Source organism: Papaver somniferum, chromosome 4 (assembly GCF_003573695.1).
Source record: "Papaver somniferum cultivar HN1 chromosome 4, ASM357369v1, whole genome shotgun sequence".
Lineage (NCBI taxonomy): Eukaryota > Viridiplantae > Streptophyta > Magnoliopsida > Ranunculales > Papaveraceae > Papaver > Papaver somniferum.
This window is the reverse complement of record NC_039361.1, coordinates 151,609,673-151,633,600: the sequence shown is the minus strand read 5'-3', so window position 1 is coordinate 151,633,600 and position 23,928 is coordinate 151,609,673. Positions and strand designations below refer to the sequence as shown.

Below are 23,928 nucleotides of genomic sequence, written 5' to 3'. Positions count from 1 at the left end.
AGACATGTTCATCATGGATTCGTAAAATATGAATCGTCGCATGCCTGAAAGCCGTGTCAGAAACATGCAATATCATGATTTTACGGTTTTGACCTTTGTTGAAAATCCACCATCAACACCCCTCACTACTAAGAACTTGTTGCACATGTTCATAGAATCGGTTCCTCTCACACTAATAACATGTGGCACCTCTTACAGGGATCGATTTCCCTCTTGCAAATTTGTTGCACCTCTTACTAGGATCGGTTCCCCTTTCACTAATAAAAGTTACTATTTTGGAAGGCATCGATCGTACCATCTTGAGTGATTTCTTAAGATCGGTTTTACTAATAAAAGTTATACCAATAACTTAAGACAGGCATCCTTGAATAGTTTTACCAACCACATAAACAAGTTTATGATGGGTTATACACATCACGCATATTGGTAGTTCACAATAGATTTTCAATATGAATAACATTACCAATAAGCCTAACGATTTCCCTTTCGATACACAAACGAGTTTGTGAACTTACTTCTTTTAAACGAATGTAAACATTGTTTCCTAGGATGAAATCTTCACTCATACCCATACATAATCATAATAGCATTTAAACGATTATGTCAATGTCTTGTATACAAAGTTTAATGGTTAAGCAATAAACCTCGTATCATATTCCTTAATACTATGTCTATCTAGAGTTCATACACAGCTTCGCAGTTTTGTTTTCAATATTCACGACTTGAAAGATATGTTAGGGAATGAAACAGTTCAAGTCAAATATTACTAACCTCAAAATGAAGGATGATTGTTGTCGTTGTAGCTCCATACTTCTTCACGTCTTCAAGTCTTCAGTAATACTTGTAAGTCTCAAATCCTAATACTTTCAAGCTAACCTATACGAAGTTGACTTTAGTATATAATCAAGAGACTCTCTAATTGAGTTTTGATTCACTAAAATATGACAACCAAACTTGACATACCAACGCTTGGTGGGTTCAACCGAGCAGTGCTCTAACAAAACTAACAACATACCATCTCCACCACCAGAAACAACAAACTCACCATCAAAGACACCACCACCACCATCAACAACATCACTGTATTTCTTCATTATCTCGACCACTATAAACTCCAACAACACCACTTTCGAAAACGCCACCAATATTTTTATTTTTTTGAAGTATCCTAATTAAATTGAGGTTAATTTCTTAGATTGATTGAAGCTAACTAAAGAAATTGGGTCTTGTTTTCTATCAATTTCACAAGATGAGTAAGTTTCCTAAACCCAATTTTGATAAAGCCCTTAAAAAAAATTGATGCATTTGAATGAATGTTTCATATATCTTGTGTTAATTGGATGAACTGGTCTCCTCTTGTGTTTCAACAGGATGAGCCTGGTTTCATCATCTGTTGCTACTAGTTGAATCGGTTGTACATCTTATGTTTTTACTGGATGAAATTTACTACAAAAATGAGGCCCTATTGCGACGGCCAAAAACTGTCGCATAGTTTAGTTTTCCGTCACAATTGGCCCAGTGTGACGGAATAGATATTTGCGACAGTAAGTGGGCGGCAATGCTGTCACAATATTATTTGTGACAGCATAATTCTCGTCGCATTTGACTTGCTCAATAGGGACGGGCGTCACAAATAAGACGAATCGGGACGGAAATAAACGTTACAAATTTCAACATAAAATGAACTGTTACATTGAAACCACTGCTGTATTATGCCTCCAGCAATCATCATTTACACATACTTTTTCCACATTTATTGCTGCAATCAAATACATATATTCACAACCATAGAAAATTTTCATTCTATACGACAGATGAGTCACACAGCATCTTGTTTTCAACATTGCCGTTACTTATTATGAAGAAGAAGATTAAGGAGCGGTAATTGTTACCGATAAGTATGCTATTTATCCGTCCTGAAGTAGTAGACGATTTTCTTTCACAAAATATGGAACTTGAGGCCCCTCAACACTAATGCCAGAAGTTTGGAATCCATTAACGGAAAGCGGCTTGATATCTTCGCTTCACGTATACACCAGGAATTGCCCAACAAGTTCTTCTAAAAGAGATTGAACAACAGAAACTTGGCTACCTGTTCATAATACAGTTGGAGTGTCAAATAAAAGAATAACAAAGATAAATGAAAATGAAAATCTACACCAATAATTTCTTAAACTTTAAACTAATCGATTATATGCTGGCGACTCTATATAGGTATGATCTTAATTAGATACGAAGAGAATCTACTGGAAAGAAGTAGTTGAAGTTACCTCATATTCAGTAGTTTCCATTCAGGTTAAAGCAATGAGACACAACACCTTCAGTTGTCTAACTTGCTCTCTTTCCCATCCGTTCAAGCTGTCCACTAACTTCTCTGGTTCCATATATAGGGATTCCAGTTGGAAGCTAAAGCAAAGCAAAAAAAAGACAATGAGTTAATTTAAATGGGAATGATTACGCAAACAGACCAAATTTGACAAAATGGAAGGAAATATCAGGCGCAATTAGCTTTACCATATAAAAACATACACTGGTCTACACTAATGCAAGTCTTCTTTACAGGTCACTGTCAAACATTATCATCAATGGCTTATTTTAATCCAAATAAATTTTTGAATTTGAAAAAAATAAAAATCCCTTGCTTATGGTTATCAAATATGGTTTATTTTGATACCTTACCAGCAATACTTAGCATCCCTGAACATGTAGACCTTCATCTTTAAGCAGAAGATGTGCGGTAGCCTGGCGGAACCGTCAAGGCATCTCAAGCTGTAATACTTGCACGTGTCAGAGATTCAGCAGCATCCATAACAGGAGTTATAGCTCAATGACTTCACATACAAGATCATGGAAGATCCTTAAGCATCCGAGTTCTATGGAGTTTATGGAAACCAAGAAACAGTACCTGCCCTTCAAAAAACCAAGCCCAAAATTGAAACCACCCAGCAGCAAGCAAATTTCTGGGCTAACATTTATTGCAGTGAGATTCTCGCTGGTCACCAGCAACCAGCTTCATGTGCAAACGAGTCCTCCATTCTGGAACTCACCGCCACCGAATATTATCATGATCAATGCTGATGGTGCTGCGAATCCACCTTATTTTGCTGCTGCTGTGGCTAGAAATAGAGAAAAAGCTTAATTTCTACGGCAGTAACTCCCTCCTCATTAATCAAGGCCTTCCTTTGTTTGCTGCAGAAGCTCGTGTTGTTTTATATCATTGAATATTCTGACATCCTAAGCAATGGGTCCTATGGTGTCATCACCATTTCGTTAGAATCCACAGGCTTAGACAATTTCTATACAGACATGCACTAAAAATAATGGAGAGTAGGTCGAACAGGACCAACTTGAACTAAAACCAGTCCAGTTTTTAAAGATCTCGAAGGAGATGGACAAGGAGGATAGGAGGACACCCTTACTGCACAAAGTGGTTGCAGCAGCACTTCCCTCTGGATATGGACGTCATTCAATAGTGATTCCTGTGTAAGATGACATCATATTAACTGACTAATACACTTGATCAATGCAACAAAACAAGGTTTTAAAAAGCGAAAGCGTGGAGCGAAGCGCTCTCATACTAAAGCGTAAAGCGAAAGCGAGCTTTCCAAAATATATAATAATATGTATAAATAAGAAGTTGTCAACCTAATTAATAAAAGAAAACTACGAAGTTCAGACATAGTAAAAGGAACAACTAAACTAAGCATATGGCATACTGACACTGCCTGTTCTACCCAAGAGCTTTTAAATATACTAGTCACGAATGTCTGCATCATTCATATCATCATGCCCCATAAATTAGGTTTATTAGTATTTAGTTAGAAAACGTGAAACAGGCCCTACTGGGCTTCAAAGGCCAGCTTTGTATTTTCTAATATAAACCAATTCGTAAAGCGGCGCTCTAGAAGCGCCTAAGACCTGAAGCGCAAAAAAGCGCGCCCCACAAACGCCTTTTGAAACCATGCAACAAAATTTCACTTTACATCTTTTTAAAAGGGGAGGGAATCAAGGGGGTCTAAAGAAACACTCTAAGACGACACCTAAATAGCAAATCCCAATATATGCCACTAAATCTAAAATTAAGCAAATAGATGTATATATGGTCATGTCCAAGTACTAGTAGCCAGACAGTAACAAAATTATTTCATAAGTTCGAAAGATGCGAAGCAATTTTTCTACATAAATGACTTATATGGATGGATTAAAGCAGCTAATTCAAAGCATTGTTACAGGACATTAATATAAGCATTTTTAGAGAATTATTGTGACGATCCTAACTATCCGTACAAATTTGAACCCCAATGTGGTTTACATTTGACCCTGTTATCCATTTCTTATCAAGTCTACAAGAGCACTAGATGCAGCTGTCAAAGGTACCGAGTAATTTCACAAATACTGAAGCAAATGATTGTGCGTCAATTGTGACCAGCTCAGTTGAGCCTAACCAAACAGAATAAATTGCATACACAAACACTCTTACGTACCTGAAATCGAATCACTAATGCAGAGATTGGAATACAATCAACATCAACCGAGTCGATGGACTTTAAATCGTTCATTACCACCTCCATGTAACCTTCAATGAACTGCAAAATTCAAAAACCAGTCTTGAGGAAATTACTTAATTTGTGATTCGTGTTACGGTTGCATGATCAATAGTGAGTAAATGAATCAAATAGAACAATTCGTGTTACGGTTGCATCATTAATCACATCAATCCCTGAATTTTAAAGAGGAAGAAACATCAATCACATCAATCGCATCTTAATCCCTGAATTTGAAAGAGGAAAAAAAGAGAAATGCCTAACATTATCTCGCTACAAACCATAAAATTAAACTCAAAATTAACCTGAAATTTAACCTTAAAAGTTAGCACATCCTTTAATTTATCTAACTATAAATCAGATCCATACATCAAACAAACAAACAAACTTATCATTCGATATTTCAGAGAGGAAAAAATACCAACAGATTGTAACAGCGGATTAGGGAGTTCCGGAAAACGCCGATCTGGAAAATGAAGATGAACTAATTCTTTGAAGAGTGAGAAGGAACCGACGAGCTTAGAGAAAAAAACATGCGAGAGGATTTCTAAGTTCACATGGAAGAAACTGGAAACGCCAAGGAGATGCAAATGGGAAACGAAGAAGAACAGTTTTTCTTTACTCTCGATACCCGTGAGAGAGAAAACATAAGGTAATTTAGAGCCTAGTTAGCAATTCGGGATTCGGCAAACGTACGGAACGACAAACGTACGAGTATTATACGGTTTTATAAAATCCAGATTCGGTCCAAAATTCGGTCAACGGGACGTGATTCGTCAGTAATTCGGAACGGCATACGTACGTGTATAATTCGATTTATAAATGTGAGTTCGGCTCTGAAAATTCGGTATCTATATATAACAAATAATTTGTATTTATAAGGTCATAGACCAATTTTTATGCATATGTGTGAGTTATTTAAAGAAAAAATAAACTTAATATGATGATATTAATAATATATACAACATTAGTTATCCAAGAGGACGTCGTATGGTGGTTTAGATGCTTGGTTAGTGAGTTTGAGATCTCTCTCACCTTCACCTTCAAATCTCTTCAGTCGTTTTTGTTTCATAAAAATTACAACACTTCTAATATTCGGTCGTGTATGCTCGGAAGGCAGTAAAGCCCAAAAAGTGGAGTCTTTGAAAAGCAAAAGCTAAAGAATTTATGGCGAATTAAGCGGACGTATCATTCGGAATACGTAAAATTCGTGAACGGTTCGCGAATAATCCGGGAATACCACATAATACGCGACTTGGGTTCGGAGTTGCAAACGTACGCGAATAAGACGGTAAAATTCGTGATACGGAAAAATTCGCGAATGATTCGCGAATCATTCGCGAACTTACTAACTAGGATTTAGAGCAGCCCAGAATTATGCCGACATACTTTTGACTAGTCAAATTAACAAGGTAAAATACATTTACAAAAATGATGCGTTGACCGAGGAAGCAGCGCCGAGGGTGCGCCATGAAAAATTGTGTGAGGGGTGGTGGGGCCCACTTATGCCCCACCCCTATTCCAATACAGAGAAGGGATATTTCTGACCATCCGATCCCCTCTCGGTGTTCACTTCGGTGCCGGATTCGGTGGATGCATGAAGACTCGTACATTTAAGCAAATGTGACGGCTCATATTCATGGTGACGGTTGTGTCCGTCGATATTGCATTGTGGCCGTCCCAAAAGGACTAAGCAAATGTGACGGAGAAAATTAGTGTCATCATAGACTAGTTTTCGTGATGGACATTCAAAAACATCCCTCACGTTTGCCCATCATTTTTGTAGTTAAACTGGTTTCATCTCGTGTTTCCACAGGATGAGTCTGGTTTTATCATCAATTGCTACTAGATGAGTATTTTGTACATCTTGTTTTAGGTTGCATTGGATTTAGTTTCATCCTATTTTTATACAAGGATGAAATTGGTTTCATCCTGTGTTATATTGGGTTAAGTTTGGATTCCCACATTCTTAGCTAAGATGAAACTGGCTTCATCCTGTTTTACATCGCGTTGAGTTTGATTTCGCCCATGTTTAAAGTATGATGAAACTAGTTTCATTCTGCCGAAATTTAGGATTTTTGCAGTGGGTTTTCTTAAAATTGCTTAAAAAAAGTTTTTGTTTGGTTTCTATGTAAGTTTCTTATGATTTATGTAGTGGGTTTTTCATGGATAGTGGATTTCTAATTTCGTACGTTGTTTGTATTTGCATGGATTGTTTAGATGGAAGGAGGTGAATTTTGACTCCACTTTGCAGTTCGCAAGTCTGACCTCTCTTATAATCAGCAACACTATTCCAAAAGCTTATTCACGACATGAAAATATGTAATTTACGGATATAAACAAGATTTGGTGGTGGAAAATATGAATAAAATGGCATTTTAGTACGTGGGTATAAAAACTAGTTATTAAAGTTGAGTGAAATAACCAAACAAAATATTTGAACAGTATCTTTTTGATTCTTGTCCATATAAACAGTATCAAAACTTACCAGTCTGTTTTCCAGGAATTATGGGTTTTGGTCTTTTTAACCAATTTTGTGTTATGATAATGGTCATACAAAGTCATAAAATAGAAAGAAAAGAAATGTTCATCAAAACGTCAGCACTGAATTATTTTGTTTCGGTCGAAGTCAAAATTGAATTAAGCCCACGCGATTATTATTTTTCTTAGGACAACTCCTATGGGAAAGAAAATCATCCACAACTTTGTGATTATCCGCATCTTATGGACTAAAAAACGCAAATATGGGTGAATTTATCATCCATATATTTGTTAAGTCGAGATGCTACTCCACATATGTGTGGAGGTTACTGTGGAGTGTCCATTCGGTCATAGGCTATCTGAATACCCCATCCGGTCACTTAGTGTCCGAATGTATTTTTTTTTTAATTCTCAAATCCGGTCATTAATGTCCGGAGGAAAAAAAAATCTTACCATCCGGCTCCTCACTAACCGGAGGAGATATTTGCCTTTCAAAAAATAATGTTTCTATATTAATTCAAATGTTTTAGCAACGGTCAACAGTCATGAATGTTGCAAATTTCAATTTTCTGAATCATGCAAATATTTTTCCAGTCCGGTCAAGGAAGATCTGGATGGATCAACTTAGTACTTTTTAACCATGGTGAGTTTTGATTCCACAAATTACCAAGGGTCCGCATTACGTGGATACTCCTTTAAGTTATGGATGTTTTTACTTCCATGTCATAGGAGTTGCCCTTACCATGCACGTAAGGTTGCACATGGTCCGGTACAGGCCGGTTCTCTTATGGAACCGGTCCCTATATTTGGTGTTGACCGGTACCTCACTTTGAGGACCGGTCCCTGTACTTGTACCTGGAGTTGTACCGGTACCTCCGGTACGAGTTTTTTACCTGAAAAATTTTACAAACTCCTAAAAAACAACAAGTCCAATTTTCTATAAGTTTAATATTTAACATCAAAAAAAGTTCAACATTTCCATAAAAAGTTCAACATAAGTTCATAAGGCTAATTAGATTACTTAAACTGTTGTTCTCAGAGAAACAAACTAAAACAACATTTCGTCACTGCATTGCTTCACTGCAACCAACATTCCATTTCCTAAACCTGCAACCACCATTTCAGTTAAGCACGAGCACCACTGTTGTTCTCAGAGCCACTACCTTTTAAGAGATTTTCAATAAAGACTGCAACAGGCAAAAGAAAAGATAAGCAACGGGCAAAAAAAAAAGATAAACAATAGGCAAAAAAAAAAGATAAGAAAGCAAAAAAAAAAAAAGAGAAACTTAAATAAGTACCTGCCGCATCTTCACCATCATCATCAGGTACATAATCACATAGAAGATCAAGAGCAATGGGTTTTGGTAAAAAACTTTGAGTAGAGAGCAATGCCTCAATTGTCGTTGTATACAAAGAAGCTCTCCATGGAGTAAGCACGCACTTCCAGGTGCTAAAAGCTGATTCAAAGGCAATTGAAGACACGGGCATGGCTAATATATCTCTTTCCATGTATGACAATATCTTATACCTGTTTGCATTAGCCTGCCACCAAGCCAATATGTCAAAGTCGTCGTCTTGATCTACTTCACGCATTTTTCCATCTATCACATCTGTCAAGTACCTATATAACTCAGTTGTTCTTGCTTCTTCAACACAACTTGGATTCTCCCAATGTTGTCTCATCCTTGACTGAATTCTAGATTTGAAGCCTTGAGGTTGCACGCTAACTGAACTGGCAACTACCGGAGCAGCACCAGATGACCCTTCCTCATGAGTTGAATACACTGACCTATAATCATCAAAGAGTTCCTGAAATTCTACTTTCACCTTTCCCATAATTCTTTGAACCTCCCACGAATTGTTTTCAAACAAACAGTTAAGAGTAAATTCTAGCCCCTTTTGTTTCTCTCTTGGATCCAACGGTTGAGCAAAAAACATAACAGAATTCATTCTCTCATAAACACCCCAATACTTATTGTACTTGGAAAACATAAGACGAGACATACGTGCAATAAATGGATCTGATGCCACATTTTCTCTAAATTCAATTAATTGTTCATGGATGAATACCAATTCCCGTAAGAAAGTATGAGTTGTGACTTGTGTAGAAGCAGAAAAATTGACAGTTGCATTGGAGAATACCTTTAAACACTTCACAAGACCTCTAGCATATCTCCAATCTTCTTTATAAGGAGCATGAGTCCGTACTACTTTCTTCTTATTCTCCTTCTTTACCTTGTTCTTGCCTGCTGGATCTACCTCTTCAACCTCTTCTTCCATTTCCTCAACCTCTTCATCTTTTTTCATATCCTCAACAAATTCTTCAATGATATCATCACTTGCTACGGCTGCCTCAATATCAGCATCACTTGGTAAAATAAATTTCATGTCTTGCTCAAAAATAAACCGCTCTTGAAAGTCCTCATCAATCTGTGCTAACATTGCAAAAAAATTCTCATATCTTTCAGCAGCATCTAACATCAAGTAAGTGTTATTCCATCGTGTCTACACATTTAAAGTCAGTGCTTTCTTGTAAACTACCTTTGCTAGGGAAGCACATTGTTTAAACTTTTCATACCTAGAAGGAGAACTAAGAACATATTTTACAACTGACCTTATCTTTTTAACTGATTCATTAAAGAGCCTTACAACATCTTTTATGACAAGAGCAAGAACATGGGCTGCATACCTCACCTGATAACAAATAACCAAGAAAACAATTAGTCATAACTTATAAGATGCCACACAGAAATTCGAAACTATGTTTATAAGAAGCAAACCACACACAAATTCAGAACTATGTCTGTAACTATAAGTTATCCTAAGCATGGATTGATTGACAATGACATAACATGTATACTGTCATCATTGAGCTTACATCTGAAGAAAGTTTAGAACATGATATGAAACATAACTGAAGGGTTATATATCTGCAATTCTAAGAGATACATGATCGCATAAGTAATCCACAATCACTAACATTCTTCAAATGGTCTATGTTTCATACAGTGAAAGTAAGCTAAGGCATGGTGCATGCATAGTATACAGTGACTGTAAGCGAAGTAAAAATTGTAGAGCAAAATAGTGGAAAATCAGAACATCTTACATGTAAATATTTATCTCTAATTGGTGATCCTGTCCAGCTAGTAACAACTTTCTTCAGATGATCCATAGCTACTGTGTTGGCGCTGACGTTGTCTAGAGTGACACCAAATACATCTTGTAACCCCCAATCCTTCAAACAATCCACCAGCTTCTCACTGATTGCAGTACCTGTGTGACCTTCAACTTGACAAAACATGAGTATTCTCTTATGCAGTTTCCAGTTCTGATCAATGTAGTGAACCGTTACACAAATATAGTTAAAATTATTTGGTGATGTCCATGTGTCCGTTGTTGAGATTTCTTGGTTATTCTTTAGGTTATTCTTCTCTTCTACATACATCTTTAAAATATGCCTATAAATTGTCATACGTCCTGGAACCTTTAACCCAGGCTGTGCCTCTTGCATCATTGCCACAAAGCCTGACCCTTCTACTTTTCTAAAAGGTATTTCATCCTTAATTATCCACTATACAAGATGCCTTCTTAACCTTTCATAACTGTAAGTATGAGAAATAAGTTTACCATCCTAACCTGGTTTTGGAGGTGGCATCAACAGAGATGGTTGTCCCTTATCTGTCTTCTTGTTGAGATTTCTTGGACACATATTCGAATGCTTCTGTAATCCAGTAGTGCCATTTACGTCATTGTGAGCAGCATATATTTTGTGGCAATGATGACATTCAGCATGAGTATCACTTATCCTAGTCATTTCCAACCAAACACTTGATCTCACTTTGTCGTGCTTTTTTTTGCTATTACCAACTTCAACTGCTTCAGTTGTACTTGTTGGAGTTGCAGTTTCAATTTCATCATTTGTGTGAGATGCAGCTTGAGAGGATGATCCAACCTCTGTGTGTTGAGTTGTACTTGTAGTTGGAGTTGCACTTGTAGTTGGAGTTGCATTTGATATGATCACCTAACAAAAAAAAATGATATGATAAGCAAACATAATTTTACATAACAAGCATCAAGCATCTGAATTTCAAAAATGACAAGCATCTGAATTTTACATAACATAACACATTAACACTTCCAAAAATTCATATGATTTCGAAGAGTTGAACTTTACAATCTTCATAATTGCAAGACCATTCATAGAATCATAGTTATCACTTATCACACAATAGTACAGAGTACAATACATCTATGTATTCATTATAACATGTATTGCTCAATCAATCTCGATTCTCAAACCCTAAATCGATCTCAAACTCTCAATCAATGTCAAACCCTAAATCATTCACATCAACAAGGTTAATCTCATAAGATAGATTGCTCAATCAAAAGAATAAGAATAAGTAAAGACTGTAAAGTACCTTGGAAACAAAAAGGTGTAGATTGAATCTGATAGACGAAGAAGAAATTGGTATCCTTCGCAGTCAGCATTTAACCTGCGTGAGTATAAACACTAGGATTAGTTGATTAATCAAGCGATATTGTTACTTAAAATCGTTTTCAATTTCTAGGGTTTCCTTTTATTGAAACAGAAAGAAAATCGAAAAGATTACCTGATTGATTGATAGGTACTAACTAGTAAGACTTGAATCACTTGATGATGATCGTGAATTGGTGATTGCCTGATTGATTAGTGAGGGTAGCCGTAGTTACTCAGAGATGAAGAGGCTGCTCTTCATAGCTTTAGAGAGGAAAAAAAAAACGAAGAAGAAAAAAAAATGAGAGTGAAAGAGTTACTCAGAGTTAGATATTAGTATTAGGGTTATCTAAATTGGACGAATAGGATTAAAAATAATAAAGATCTTAACGACTGAAATTAATCGGTACAACTGGGCTGGTACAGGCCGGTATTTCCCCCCAGAACCGATGCTTGTACCGGTTCTTCACATCCTGTCTCGGTCCCTGTACCGGTTACTCCGGTACCGATTCAATTCCGGTCCGGTATTTCCGATTCCAGACCGGTACAGGTCCTCTTGACCGATTCCCGTGCAGCCTTGCATGCACGTTATCATTTTGGCTCCACTCTCCGTCTAAAACTAGAATATAGACCATTTCGAATAACAACGGACAACATGGCCTACCGAACCCCGGCATTGCGCCCCACGCGTGAATTTTTTTAAAGGTGCGTTTGGATGCAACATGAATAGATGCATTCATCTCACCGGAGTGCATACCCGATGAATTCTTCACGTTTAGATTGTGTCATATAAATGTACTCAACGCAGGCCTTTAAAACCCGTTCCTTGGGTTGTGGGCTTTAACCCGGATTTTCAAACATGGAGATAAACAAACAATTCCCAAGAAGAAAAGAAAGATTTTACTAAATCAACGTTTTTTATTTTCCACCCCTCAAACACTCCCGCCGTCACATCATTCTCTGGTTTTCCTGGAGTCTGGAGCTCCTTCTGTCAACGGAAACCAGAGAATTAATTAAAGAAAAAAACCCTAATTTTTTCTCTTTAATACCTCCCTCCCCTCTCTGTTTCTGTTCAAACCTCCCTTCTCGCGAGGAAGGTACTTCACTATACTAATAAATCTCGTTCTAATGATGAAAATCTTCATTTGTTTTCTTATATTTCTCTCGACTAACGTGATGTTGTTATTTGTTGTATTGATTGACAGATCAAAATACAGAAAGGAAGGAATATCATTTTGCTCACATTGATTCTTCTACTATCGATTTGAAGTAAAACCCTAACCTTTTTGAGTCATTTGTCGAAACCCCAGATCTTGATTGGTTAAAAAAGCTGCTCAACAATGGCAGCATCATTGCAATTTAATAATGGTATTAGAACAGCTTATTGCGGTTATCAGTTTAGGAGAAATTCTTTGTTAATTGAAAGAAACCAGCAGCTTAAATTTCCATTGTCTATTAGTTCCATTTCTGGATTAGTATGTGCAAGGATTGAAGGTTCTTGTAGTAGGGATAGCAGGAATAGAGGATTGAAAATAAGTTGTGATAAAAGCAATGCAGACGACACTACAAATGGAAGTCCTGGTGACACTGGTGAGCAACTGCTTACTTGCGTGATGAAGTTTGGCGGGTCATCTGTAGCTTCAGCTGAACGGATGAGAGAAGTTGCTGAATTGATACGTAGCTTTCCTGAGGAACGGCCCGTCATTGTTCTTTCCGCAATGGGTAAAACAACCAACAAGTTGTTACAGGTATAAACTTTGTGGGAACTAAGTTGTTTTGTTATGTTTTTACTTGGTTGAGGAAGGGAGTGATAAATTCGGGTTGTTTTTGTTATTAGGCTGGAGAAAAAGCTGTAAGCTGCGGTGTTATTCATGCATCAGAAATCAAAGAATTGGAATTCATTAAAGACTTGCATTATAGGTGTGAAATCTCTTTGCTTCTATTATGCTTCTAACTTTATTTTGAGTTTGTTGACATTTTAAGTTATGTTTTACTTTTATGTAGGACCGTTGATGAACTCGGAGTTGACAAATCTGTTATTGCTGGTAAGGGTCCATTACTTAAGTATTACCTTTGATCTGTGTGTTTTTATAGTCAAATTCTGTTTGGATTTTTAGGGCTTTCAATCTTAGTATCATTGATGTGTAACGTGGTCTTCAGTTTTGTCTGATTGCTGATTTGTTCTTTTATTTATAGATTTCTTTTCACGGTTTATTTCATACTAATGGTTCCAACTTTTAACCTATACATAAATTACTTCTGTGAACATTTTGTAGTTCACCTAGAAGAACTGGAGCAGCTTCTCAAGGGTATTGCTATGATGAAAGAGCTCACTCCTCGCACAAAAGATTATATTGTTTCTTTTGGGGAATGCATGTCTACTAGAATATTTGCAGCTTATATGAATAAAATTGGTGTTAAAGCTCGCCAAGTATGTTATCTCTTATCATCAGTACACTTGGTTACAGAAATTTTTATATATGCCAGTTAGTTTCTTTTGAGTTGTATCTTAAATTTGACAATTATGACTGCGCTAACTTTGCCACTTCCTATTGCTTTACTTTGCAGTATGATGCATTTGAAATTGGTTTTATAACCACGGACGAATTCACAAACGCAGACATCTTAGAAGCAACCTATCCTGCTGTTGCAAAGAGATTACATGGTGATTGGATGAAAGAGTCTGCAATTCCTATTGTTACAGGCTTCCTTGGAAAGGTCTTAAATTTAGCTATATACATGTACTTCTGTACTATGATCTTGGCTTCTGTTCATTAACATGGTTTCTTTACACCTGATTACAGGGATGGAAAACTTGTGCAGTAACTACTTTAGGGAGGGGAGGTAGTGACTTGACTGCCACAACAATTGGTAAAGCGTTAGGCTTGCGAGAGATTCAGGTATAGTTTAAGTTCCTTAGAATCCAGACTGCATATACAGTACAAACTTGTTTACTCTTACACTCATACACACACATGGTAGTAACTATTATGCCTGTATATGATCATAGCTGACTCCTGCGTAATCATTTGACAGGTGTGGAAGGATGTTGATGGAGTATTAACATGTGATCCCAATATCTATTCAGGTGCAATGCCTGTGCCATATCTAACGTTTGATGAAGCGGCTGAACTTGCCTATTTTGGTGCACAAGTAATGCTTGATTCTCTTTTTTTCTTTTTCTTTTTCTTTTTTTTTTTTGCCTTCTTAACATGAATGTTGTAGATATGAATGGTTCAGGTTATATGTGTTTACACTCAACTCTAACTAACTAACCTCTTTAAATGAGATCAGGCTTGTCCCTTTATATTGATTTGTGATTACTCCCAAATCCATCTGGTTTGTGGACCTGTAAATGGTAGTAACACAAATTCATTTGGGACAACAGATAGATATATAAATATGACATGTGCAATAAACTGCTTTTGTTATATTGCAGGTCCTGCACCCTCAATCCATGAGACCAGCTAGAGAGGGAGACATTCCTGTTAGAGTAAAGAATTCTTACAACCCTAAAGCTCCAGGTACTTTCATAACGAGGTGCAGAGATATGAGTGAGGTGAGTAGTATTGAATTTAAGTATTGGATTATCAACTTGAAAGTAATTTTTGATACCGCGTAAACATTAGAAATTTAAAATTTTGTTTTGCCATCTCAGGCTGTATTAACCAGCATTGTGTTGAAGAGAAATGTTACCATGCTGGATATCGTCAGCACTCGAATGCTGGGTCAGTTTGGTTTTCTTGCTAAGGTTTTTGAAATATTTGAAGATTTGGGCATCTCAGTTGATGTGGTTGCAACAAGTGAAGTCAGTATATCTTTGACTTTGGATCCCTCAAAGCTTTGGAGTAGAGAACTGATTCAGCAGGCAAGCGTATGATCTCTAAATTTTTTTTATTTCATGCTACAGTCTCAAGTACGTCTTGCATTGGAAGAATTCATGCTTTACTTCCAGAAAGATATGTTTTTCTCTTATGATTTTCCTAAGACTCGAAGACTTCATATACAGGTTCTTTATAATATTATTTCCTCTCTTTTTTATTTTTTAGTTAAGAAGCGCTCTCTTTTTGTTCAAGTTAGAGTTATGTAGTTATGTCAACACATCTGTGTTTCTTTAGCTGATTGGAAATTTTGGCATCTTGGTATAGGAACTTGACCATGTGGTTGAGGAGCTTGAGAAAATTGCAGTTGTAAATCTCCTTCAACACAGATCCATCATCTCTCTAATTGGAAATGTGCAGCGATCATCACTGATATTAGAGAAGGTGAGAGGATAGTTTTTTAACGTATTTGACTATTGTTCAATTTCTAGAAAACAAGCAACATCCAATAGTTTTATGGGTAATTGCAGTATTTCATTGCCCACTAAAGTTCCCTATTCAGTCTAATACATGAGAATATCAATGCAGGCGTTCAATGTTCTTCGAACTCATGGAGTTAATGTCCAGATGATCTCTCAGGGAGCGTCCAAGGTTTTATCCTGATTGTCCTCGTGCTGTATTTTTGTGTATTATGTTGAGCACGTGATATATAGGATTTTAAGTTATAGGATTTTAAGTTAATATGTGTTTTGATATATTTATCAGGTGAACATTTCATTGATAGTAAACGATAGCGAAGCAGAACAAGTCGTTAGGTCATTACACTCTACGTTCTTTGAGAGAGGCAGTTTCTCAGAACTCGATTCCGAACAGATTACAACTAATGGATCGGTCGTTTCAACTCCCATCATCTCATCGTTGAACTGATTTCAACTTCCGTATTCTTCTTGTTACATCTTGTTGTCAGTTAGTATAGCTCGTCATTTAAAAAATTTCAGGAGTAAGTGTTGGCTATTCATAACTGATGAATATGCAATTAAAAATTGTGTTCTTTCTTAACATTGCTAAGTTCCGGTGCTTGTAGTCCAGTTGATTGTGAAGAAAATCGATCTTTTTTAATAAAGAGCACCCCATATGAAGTTGTTCTTTTTTTGCTGGCCGGAAGCACCAACATGGCAAAGAATGGAAAAACTAGCAATTAACTAGGGGATATATATAAGCTGCCAAACCGGTCTGAAAATTACTTATATTGTAACAGCGAAAGATTACGGAGTTCTCCAAAATGTTGATTTCCCTTGTCTGCAACATATTGTTAATCCTATTTTCTAAACTAGAAAAAACAACCGATAACAAAGCATATTCTAAGAAGTGAGACATCATCAAACCATTGTTGTTTTTATATTCCCCTTTTCCGCGTTTCTTTTGCCAAGATGCCAGCCACTTCATTGCCTTGCCTATTCTCAAACAGAAAACCCAAAAAAAAATTCACAAGGCTTCAAAATTCTAAGAAGTTCTTGTCCATGCTCTTCAACCAATTAGCTGTCCCCAGCATGCTCAGAACTTCTGCCTCTTCTGTTGTGGATGCATTGAAAGTCTCAGCCGAAGCTTGGATAGTTCGCTAGGTTATGGGCAACAACATTCTCATTACTATCGGTATACTGAAACTGAATAGATCTAGAATCTTCGATTAGCCTGCGGATCTCAGAAAGATGGTACCTTATTCTCCATGGAGGGACTTGGTTGCTGGAGTTGATGAGGTTGATTAGAGCAAGTCTTATAGTGGAATCCAAGCTATTCCATGTGTGGAAAAATTGTGGAATGACAAGTCTAATGGCTTCCAAATTGATGTTTTCCATTAAAAATCCAAGCAGTATTTCATGGTTTTGTGGAAGGTCCCGTGGAAATCCATTTGAGTGTTAATCAGATCAGCGCAAAATACTATTCAGAATAGCGCACTACATGACAAAAAGTGCTAATCAAATTGGCGTTAAACGCTACTACTCTGTTTCAGAATGGCACTCAAATTTCCGAAACTGGTATTAAAAATTTAAAAATCCCATCAAGTAAGATAGCCGACAAAGTAGGCAGTAATTATTATTTGGGATCTGTATGAAACAATAAAAAAAGGAATACGTGTCACATGTTCATTTGCCAGGACTTTGGCACAAAAAACAAAAGTCTGCATAGTCAATCTAAATACTTTAAGCGCTATTCCTTTTGGCGTTTTGGAAATCTTCCATTATTACACTTGAGCTTCCATGATCAATTCCAAATGCTGAGGTGTCGTGGAATATGGAAGATGGAATTCTTCCACCATAAAACTTGCTCTTACAATTTGGGCACCTCCTTCCATAATGTAGTTGTCTACCTTTTTTATGGCAAATTTCAGAACATATACGTAGCTGCATGCTTCAACACAAAGTGGAAAACTTTCTTGTAAATAGATAGGTTGACACCCCCATAAAACCACATCTCCTAATATGAAGTTTGTATTCTTGTTTTTCATGGGTCATGCAGTTTGCTAGTTGTCTGAGAAACACGAGGCAATGTAGAGGAGTCAAACCTTGCGACCTTGGAGGTCTCTCTAAAAAAATAGAGGATCTCCCTTTCCCGTAGATTTTACAAAAGTAGAGAATTTGTTTATCTAATAGACAATTACAATTTAAGAAGAGGAATTCCTCGATGTGGGATTAAAAGATTTATATAGTCTCTTAAAACTACTAAAAAAATGGAAACTCCATAATGCAGGACTAATAAGTTTCATTCACAAAGAAACAATAAATTAATTTTATTTAGTTAAAAACCTTAAAATAATAATTAATAAATATTGTTTCCAACAATCCCCACATGAATGAAAACCTCAATATAACATGAAAATACAAATAGATCTTGGTAAATCAACATCCCAATCTCACGACCCAAACATACTGAACAGATAGACGGATCGTGCAAGTGTTGAAATCATACTAGTCATTCATACGTCCTCTCCCTCACAAAAAAGTGTGTTGACCCCAGGGTCATACTATGGATTGCACAAATCATAATAGTATAGGGAGCTTTCATCTTTAGTTTCTCACCTGTGAGACTAAAGGTATCTTACAACAAAGTGAAAAAGCATGAACAAGTGAACCCTTAGTAACCCTTAGGTCCTAAGTTTCAGTAATACCAAAATCATCAAAACGAAAATCACATAAAAATGCAGGAAATACCATTTTAGGCAAAGGTGTCTATGAGGTCTTGAACCTTTTCTAAGTGGGATATTACCGGAATTACTTGCTAGAGACAGTGAACTATATCTTGAACTGCTAGCGTTTGATGTAATTCGCGATAACAACCACATATGATATCTCCAAGCTTGTTTCCAAGCTCGTGCCGTTGTGTCCGTTTTGGCCCTGGACATATCATGTTTCTCAGAATGCTCTAAAGAATTAGCTCATATTCTAATAGGAAGCGACCCACTTCCTCATTCAGATAGGTGAATTCCATCAAGAATGTTTACTGCTACACCCCACTTCAATCTTAAATTGAAACTATAGAACTCATTAAGACTTATTTAAAAGTCATCCTCCACATGCAATCACACTATCACGTCTACACCATAGGGAAAGGACGGAGAATGAAATTCTCTAATAGTGTTTACCTTTACCCACCACAAATTATTTGTCTCATTCGAAACCTTGACCTTGGGATCTCCAGTCAGCAAGGTTGAGTATCCTTCATGACAAGTTTAATTTATGAGCTTAAGCCCCATCCCTCTCGATGCATTTCTAACCATCTCTTTGGATAAACCTTTGGTCAAAGGTTGCGCGATATTCTCGTTGGACTTTATCCAACCAATAGAAATAACGCCGATTGAGATTAGTTATTTTTTAGCTTTAGCTATTATAGCTTGGCTAACACAATGTATAGATATAACTGGAACATTCCTATGCCAGAGAGGAATGTCTTCTAAAAATCATCTTAGGCCCTCGACCCCCTCTCGTGGTTTATCTAACGCAATACTCTCAGACTCCATAATGAATTAAGCAATATATGTGGGTTTGGAAATCCTCCAAAAACAAACCCTTATGCTATAGCGAAAACTTATCCATTCGTAGACATAGACTCCACTGAGTCAGCTATCCAGTTTGCATCACAAAATCCTTCAAGGACAGCAGGATACCTTTTATATCTCAAACAAAATGGAACAAAGTACTTTAGGTACCATAATACTCTACTAAATGCATCTAAATGCTCCTGCTCTGGATTACAAGTATACCTACTTAAATTACTCATAATATAAGCAATGTCTGGACTCTTGCAGTTTATTATATTCATCAGACATCCTATAACTCTTGAGTTGTCAAATTAAGATACTCCATTACCCTTATTTTTCTTGAGCCTACAAGAAGAATTGTACGGAGTACAAGCAGGATTACAATCAGGCTGATTGTATCTCTTAAGCACAAATTCAACATAATGAGAACGTCTAAAACTATAAATGTTAGATTATCTTCTAACCCTCATCCCTAAAATTACATCAACATGGCTTAAGTATTTCAATTCAACGTTCTCATTTAGCGCATGTTCTTAGTGGAATTAATCACATCTATGTCTGTATCAAGTATAAGCATATCATCAACATACAAGCATACAATCACACAGGTATCCTTAACAAGTTACTTGTAAATAAACTTGTCAAATTCATTAACTTAAATCCACTACTCATTATCACATGATCAAATTTTCCATGTCACTGTTCACGTGCTTATTTGATCCATACAAAGATTTGTCCAACTTACAAACTTTGTCTTTATAATCTTTCACTACAAAGTCCTCAGGTTGGTCTATGTAAATTTCTTTATCTGATTCACATTTTTAGAAAAGCTGTCTTAACATCCATCTGATGTATCTCTAAGTTGTTTATGGTAGCAATAACAATTAGTATATCAATGGAAGTAATTCTCGTCACAGGTGAATAAGAATCAAAGAAATCTACACCTTCTTTTAGTTTATATCCTTCAGATATAAACCGAGCCTAATATTTTTCCACAGTTCCATTTACCTTGCGTTTCCTCTTAGAGACTCATTTACATCCCATGGTCTTACTCCCTGGAGGTAAACTAGCAAGCTCCTAAGTCTGATTCTGACGGACTGAGTCCATTTCACTAAATGAAGCTTCTTACCATAATGGAGTTTCAGTAAATGTTATGGATTCTTTACGAGTTTGGAACTCAGACTAAGCTAGGCATATTATGAAGTCAGGTCCATAAGAAGTCTCAGTTATAATCCTTTTATTTCTCCTAGGATCAACTCTACTCCATCTTTATTTGAAGGTAAATTATGACCGGTTGAAAAGACATCTAGGGGATCAACAACACATACTTAAGAAGAGACATGTTTCAAAATAAACATGTTCAAAGAACTCAACATCCCTAGACTCCATAAAAGTATTCACACCAATGTCAGAAAATCAGAACTCACAACCAAAAAACTATATGTAGTAGCGTATTCAGGATACCTATGAAGACACAGTCAACAGTTTGGGTCCTATCTTACTTCTCTTAGGATAAGTAATAATTACCTTATCCAAACACCCCCATACTTAGACGTACGCACAAGAAGGTTGTCTATCTTTACATAATCATATGGAGTTCTATCTGATCCTTTAAAGGCTACTCTATTCATGATATAACAAATTTAGAGGACGACCTCCCCCACAAGTTGGTAGTTAATCCTTTAATCAACATAGCATAAATCATCTCCTTAATGGTTATGTTCTTACGTTTAAATGTACCATTAGACTATGGTGAAAGGAGGTGCGATCTCATGAATAATATCATTTAACAAGTAAAGTTCTCCTATATGAATCTCATACTTGTCATCACGTTCAGACCTAACCCTTTTAATGTTAACATATACTTCGCTTTCAACTTCAAGTTTATACTCTTAAAGCTTCTAAGGCATCATCCTTACCCCTAAGTAAGTATACAAGATAGTACTTCGTACAATCATCTATGAAAGTTATAAACCACCTTTTACCACCTTAGTTGGGTTGATTTCATGTCAACAAGGTCTAACTGAATTGATTCTAAGGACTTAGAATTATTCTAAACAGTTTTGCTAAAAGGTTTTATAGCATATTCTGATTATGCAAATAACTTTTGTGTTCAATATCCAAACTAAATTTGGGTACGCACCCTACGCTAGCCAGCTTATGCATTGAATTATAAGTTTACGGTTCCAAGTCTACCATGCAAAACATACAATCACACAAAATAAAACACAAGAATTAACTATGTTCACTTCATCATTTTTTCTGTTAAGCATATATAGACCCAAAGTATTACAACCCTTGCCTAAACAATCTCTGCCCTTAGTTACGACAAGTTTTCCAGATTCAATTAATATCTTAATTCTTTTACCATCTACAACAGAACAAGATACAAGATTCTTGCATATGCTCGGAACATGAAAACTTCATTCAATGTGAGAACATTACAGATATGAGCTTCTGCTCGACCTTTCCCTTTTGTGCAACCTCTATCGCAGATGAGTTACTCATATAAAGTTACTCGACATCCCCTATCCTCTGATAGGAGGTGAACATATCTCTGTTTCAACAATCATGCTTGGTGGCGCCAGAGTCCACCCATCTGTCTCTCACATTGGTTATTAAAATAACTTCCTACATCATGCTACTAAACTCGTTCTACTTTGTTTCAACTAAATTTGCATTAGCTTCTACTTATTGAGTTTTTTACTTTGTCTACAATTACTGCCTTATGGCCAGGATTCTACAAACATAAAAAATCACCCTTAATCAAAGTAATGCTAGATTCAGGTTTACGAAACATACCTTTCTTAAGAAGACTGCGCTTAAATTTGCGTTTGATATTCCCACCTTTGTCAGCTTTGGAAAACTTGTGTTCATCCACATGCGCCTGTTAGCCATGTCCCTTTCCAGTTTTATGGCACAATCTTCGTTTATACTCTGATTAGGGAGACGGTAATTTCACAATAGCCTAAAACACCACATCTAACAAACCTTATCTCTGAATTGGAAAATAAAATATAATTTTTGAAGATAACATCTAGATATACAAACTTCATTTGAATCACCATATCAAAAAACTCATGGTTACCCCATAAAAACTACTTTAGTTAACATCAAATTTTTGCTCGTCAGAATTTTTCAGCAACGTTTCTCTGTTTTGTAAAATATCAAAAAAATACTTTTACAACTCCAAAAATTCTGAAATTTTACGTGAGTAACTATAAAAATGTCTACTACGTTATGTAAAAAGGGTTCATCGAAATTCCTTCTAAGTTGAGAGATAAATCTGAAAATCTACAGCTGACCAAAAATTCGTTTTTATTTTTTCACTCCACAATTAACATTCATGATTATTAAAAACTTCTAATGTCTTAAGATTGTTGGGTGCAGTAATCAAAAACAAGGAAAAATAAAATAAGAAAAAGTTATTGATACTTAGCTCATTTATAATGGAAGTGATCGATTTGCCGAAACGGACGAGCTCCTCAGATCTCTGCAACAACAACAAGGAAAAACTTTGGAAAAACAGAGTGAGTCACATGTTCAACACGCTGCCGTTAATACATTAGCGCCCGAATACACTCAAGAGTGATGTTATATCCCTCACAAGACGGATATCTCCAGGATAAAACACCCTACTACTAGCATATGTAGTGGATGCTCAACTTGAGCTTGGCAACTCCGAAAAAACCCTTAAGGAAAATCGCGAACGTTAAAGAAATTAGTATAAAATATTTTCCCTTGGGGGTCTCTCTAAAAAATAGAGAATCCCCTTTCCCATAGATTTTACAAAAGCAGAGAATTTGTTTATATAATTGACAATACAACTTAATAAGAGGAATTCCCTGATGTGGGACTAAGAGATTTATATAGTCTCTTAAAACTACTAAAAAACGGAAACTCCACGATGTGGGACTAATAAGTTTCATTCACAAAGAAAACAATAAATTAATTTTATTTAGTTAAAAATCTTAAAATAATAACTAATAAATATTGTTTCCAACATCCTTTACTTCACCATTAAACCAACAACTTTTTCCCAATGATAAGATCTATATAAACTCAACAAGCATCTTCCGCGGCACAATAGAACAATCAAAAATTACAGAATCATGATTTATTTCCACCTTTATCTTCTCCAAATCAATTACAACAACATGTGCTTTCTTCATAACCGTCTACCTCTTCTCAACCACCACCACCATCTTATTCTCAACAACCATCACAACCACTCTCATCTCATCTATCTCCTTTTGTTTCTCAACGATCTCCATCATTTGTTCAACACACACCGATTCAATTGCCATATCAAACTATAGCTTCTGTAAATTTCTCTTAACAAAAAAGTCGGTTTTTACAACAACCAATACAATATCATGTTCAACAACAACAATCTCAGTTTCCATTTCCACAACAAACGTATAATCCTTTTTATGTTTCAAAGTAAGTTTAGTATTCCTTTTCCTAATATTGCTAACTTTGTTTATGCCAAATTAGATGGTTCAAATTATCTTGTGTAGAAAGATCAAATAGCTTTTGTCTTGATTTCTACAAATCTTTAGGGTTTCG

At 36.2% G+C, this 23,928-nt stretch overlaps 1 protein-coding gene and 1 long non-coding RNA gene across 9 annotated transcripts; one reads left to right on the top strand and one right to left on the bottom strand.

Moving 5' to 3' along the window:
- Positions 1-1,661: 1,661 nt before the first annotated feature.
- Positions 1,662-5,157, bottom strand: LOC113271587. 7 transcript variants are annotated; one of them, XR_003322216.1, is made up of 7 exons: positions 4,966-5,157; positions 4,485-4,586; positions 2,906-3,479; positions 2,680-2,769; positions 2,515-2,566; positions 2,271-2,406; positions 1,662-2,092 (listed from the first exon to the last, which is right to left on the bottom strand). It is a non-coding gene; the product is annotated as an uncharacterized LOC113271587 (long non-coding RNA). The 7 variants fall into 7 exon arrangements; XR_003322214.1 differs by having other exon boundaries at positions 2,680-3,479; XR_003322217.1 differs by lacking the exon at positions 2,515-2,566 and having other exon boundaries at positions 2,675-2,769.
- A 7,265-nt stretch (positions 5,158-12,422) lies between these two features.
- LOC113271586 (aspartokinase 2, chloroplastic-like) lies at positions 12,423-16,475 on the top strand. Of its 2 annotated transcripts, none has more exons than XM_026521486.1 (13): positions 12,423-12,599; positions 12,708-13,250; positions 13,340-13,422; positions 13,507-13,547; positions 13,779-13,933; positions 14,071-14,220; positions 14,307-14,402; positions 14,539-14,655; positions 14,942-15,061; positions 15,161-15,376; positions 15,651-15,767; positions 15,912-15,974; positions 16,089-16,475. In XM_026521486.1, the coding sequence occupies exons 2-13, from the start codon at positions 12,843-12,845 to the stop codon at positions 16,248-16,250; spliced, it is 1,728 nt and encodes a 575-aa protein (XP_026377271.1). In that variant the 5' UTR covers positions 12,423-12,599; positions 12,708-12,842; the 3' UTR covers positions 16,251-16,475. The 2 variants fall into 2 exon arrangements, with proteins under 2 accessions (XP_026377271.1, XP_026377272.1); XM_026521487.1 differs by having other exon boundaries at positions 12,424-12,599; positions 15,161-15,370.
- The last annotated feature ends 7,453 nt before the right edge of the window (positions 16,476-23,928 follow it).

What these genes read in the sequence shown, in the direction of transcription:
- LOC113271586 (XM_026521486.1), top strand. Translation starts at nt 12,843, where the DNA reads ATGGCAGCATCATTGCAATTTAATAATGGTATTAGAACAGCTTATTGC. An exon ending in TTGGTGTTAAAGCTCGCCAA is followed by an intron (nt 13,934 to 14,070) that starts GTATGTTATCTC and finishes TTTACTTTGCAG; the next exon opens with TATGATGCATTTGAAATTGG. An exon ending in TCTCTCAGGGAGCGTCCAAG is followed by an intron (nt 15,975 to 16,088) that starts GTTTTATCCTGA and finishes TATATTTATCAG; the next exon opens with GTGAACATTTCATTGATAGT.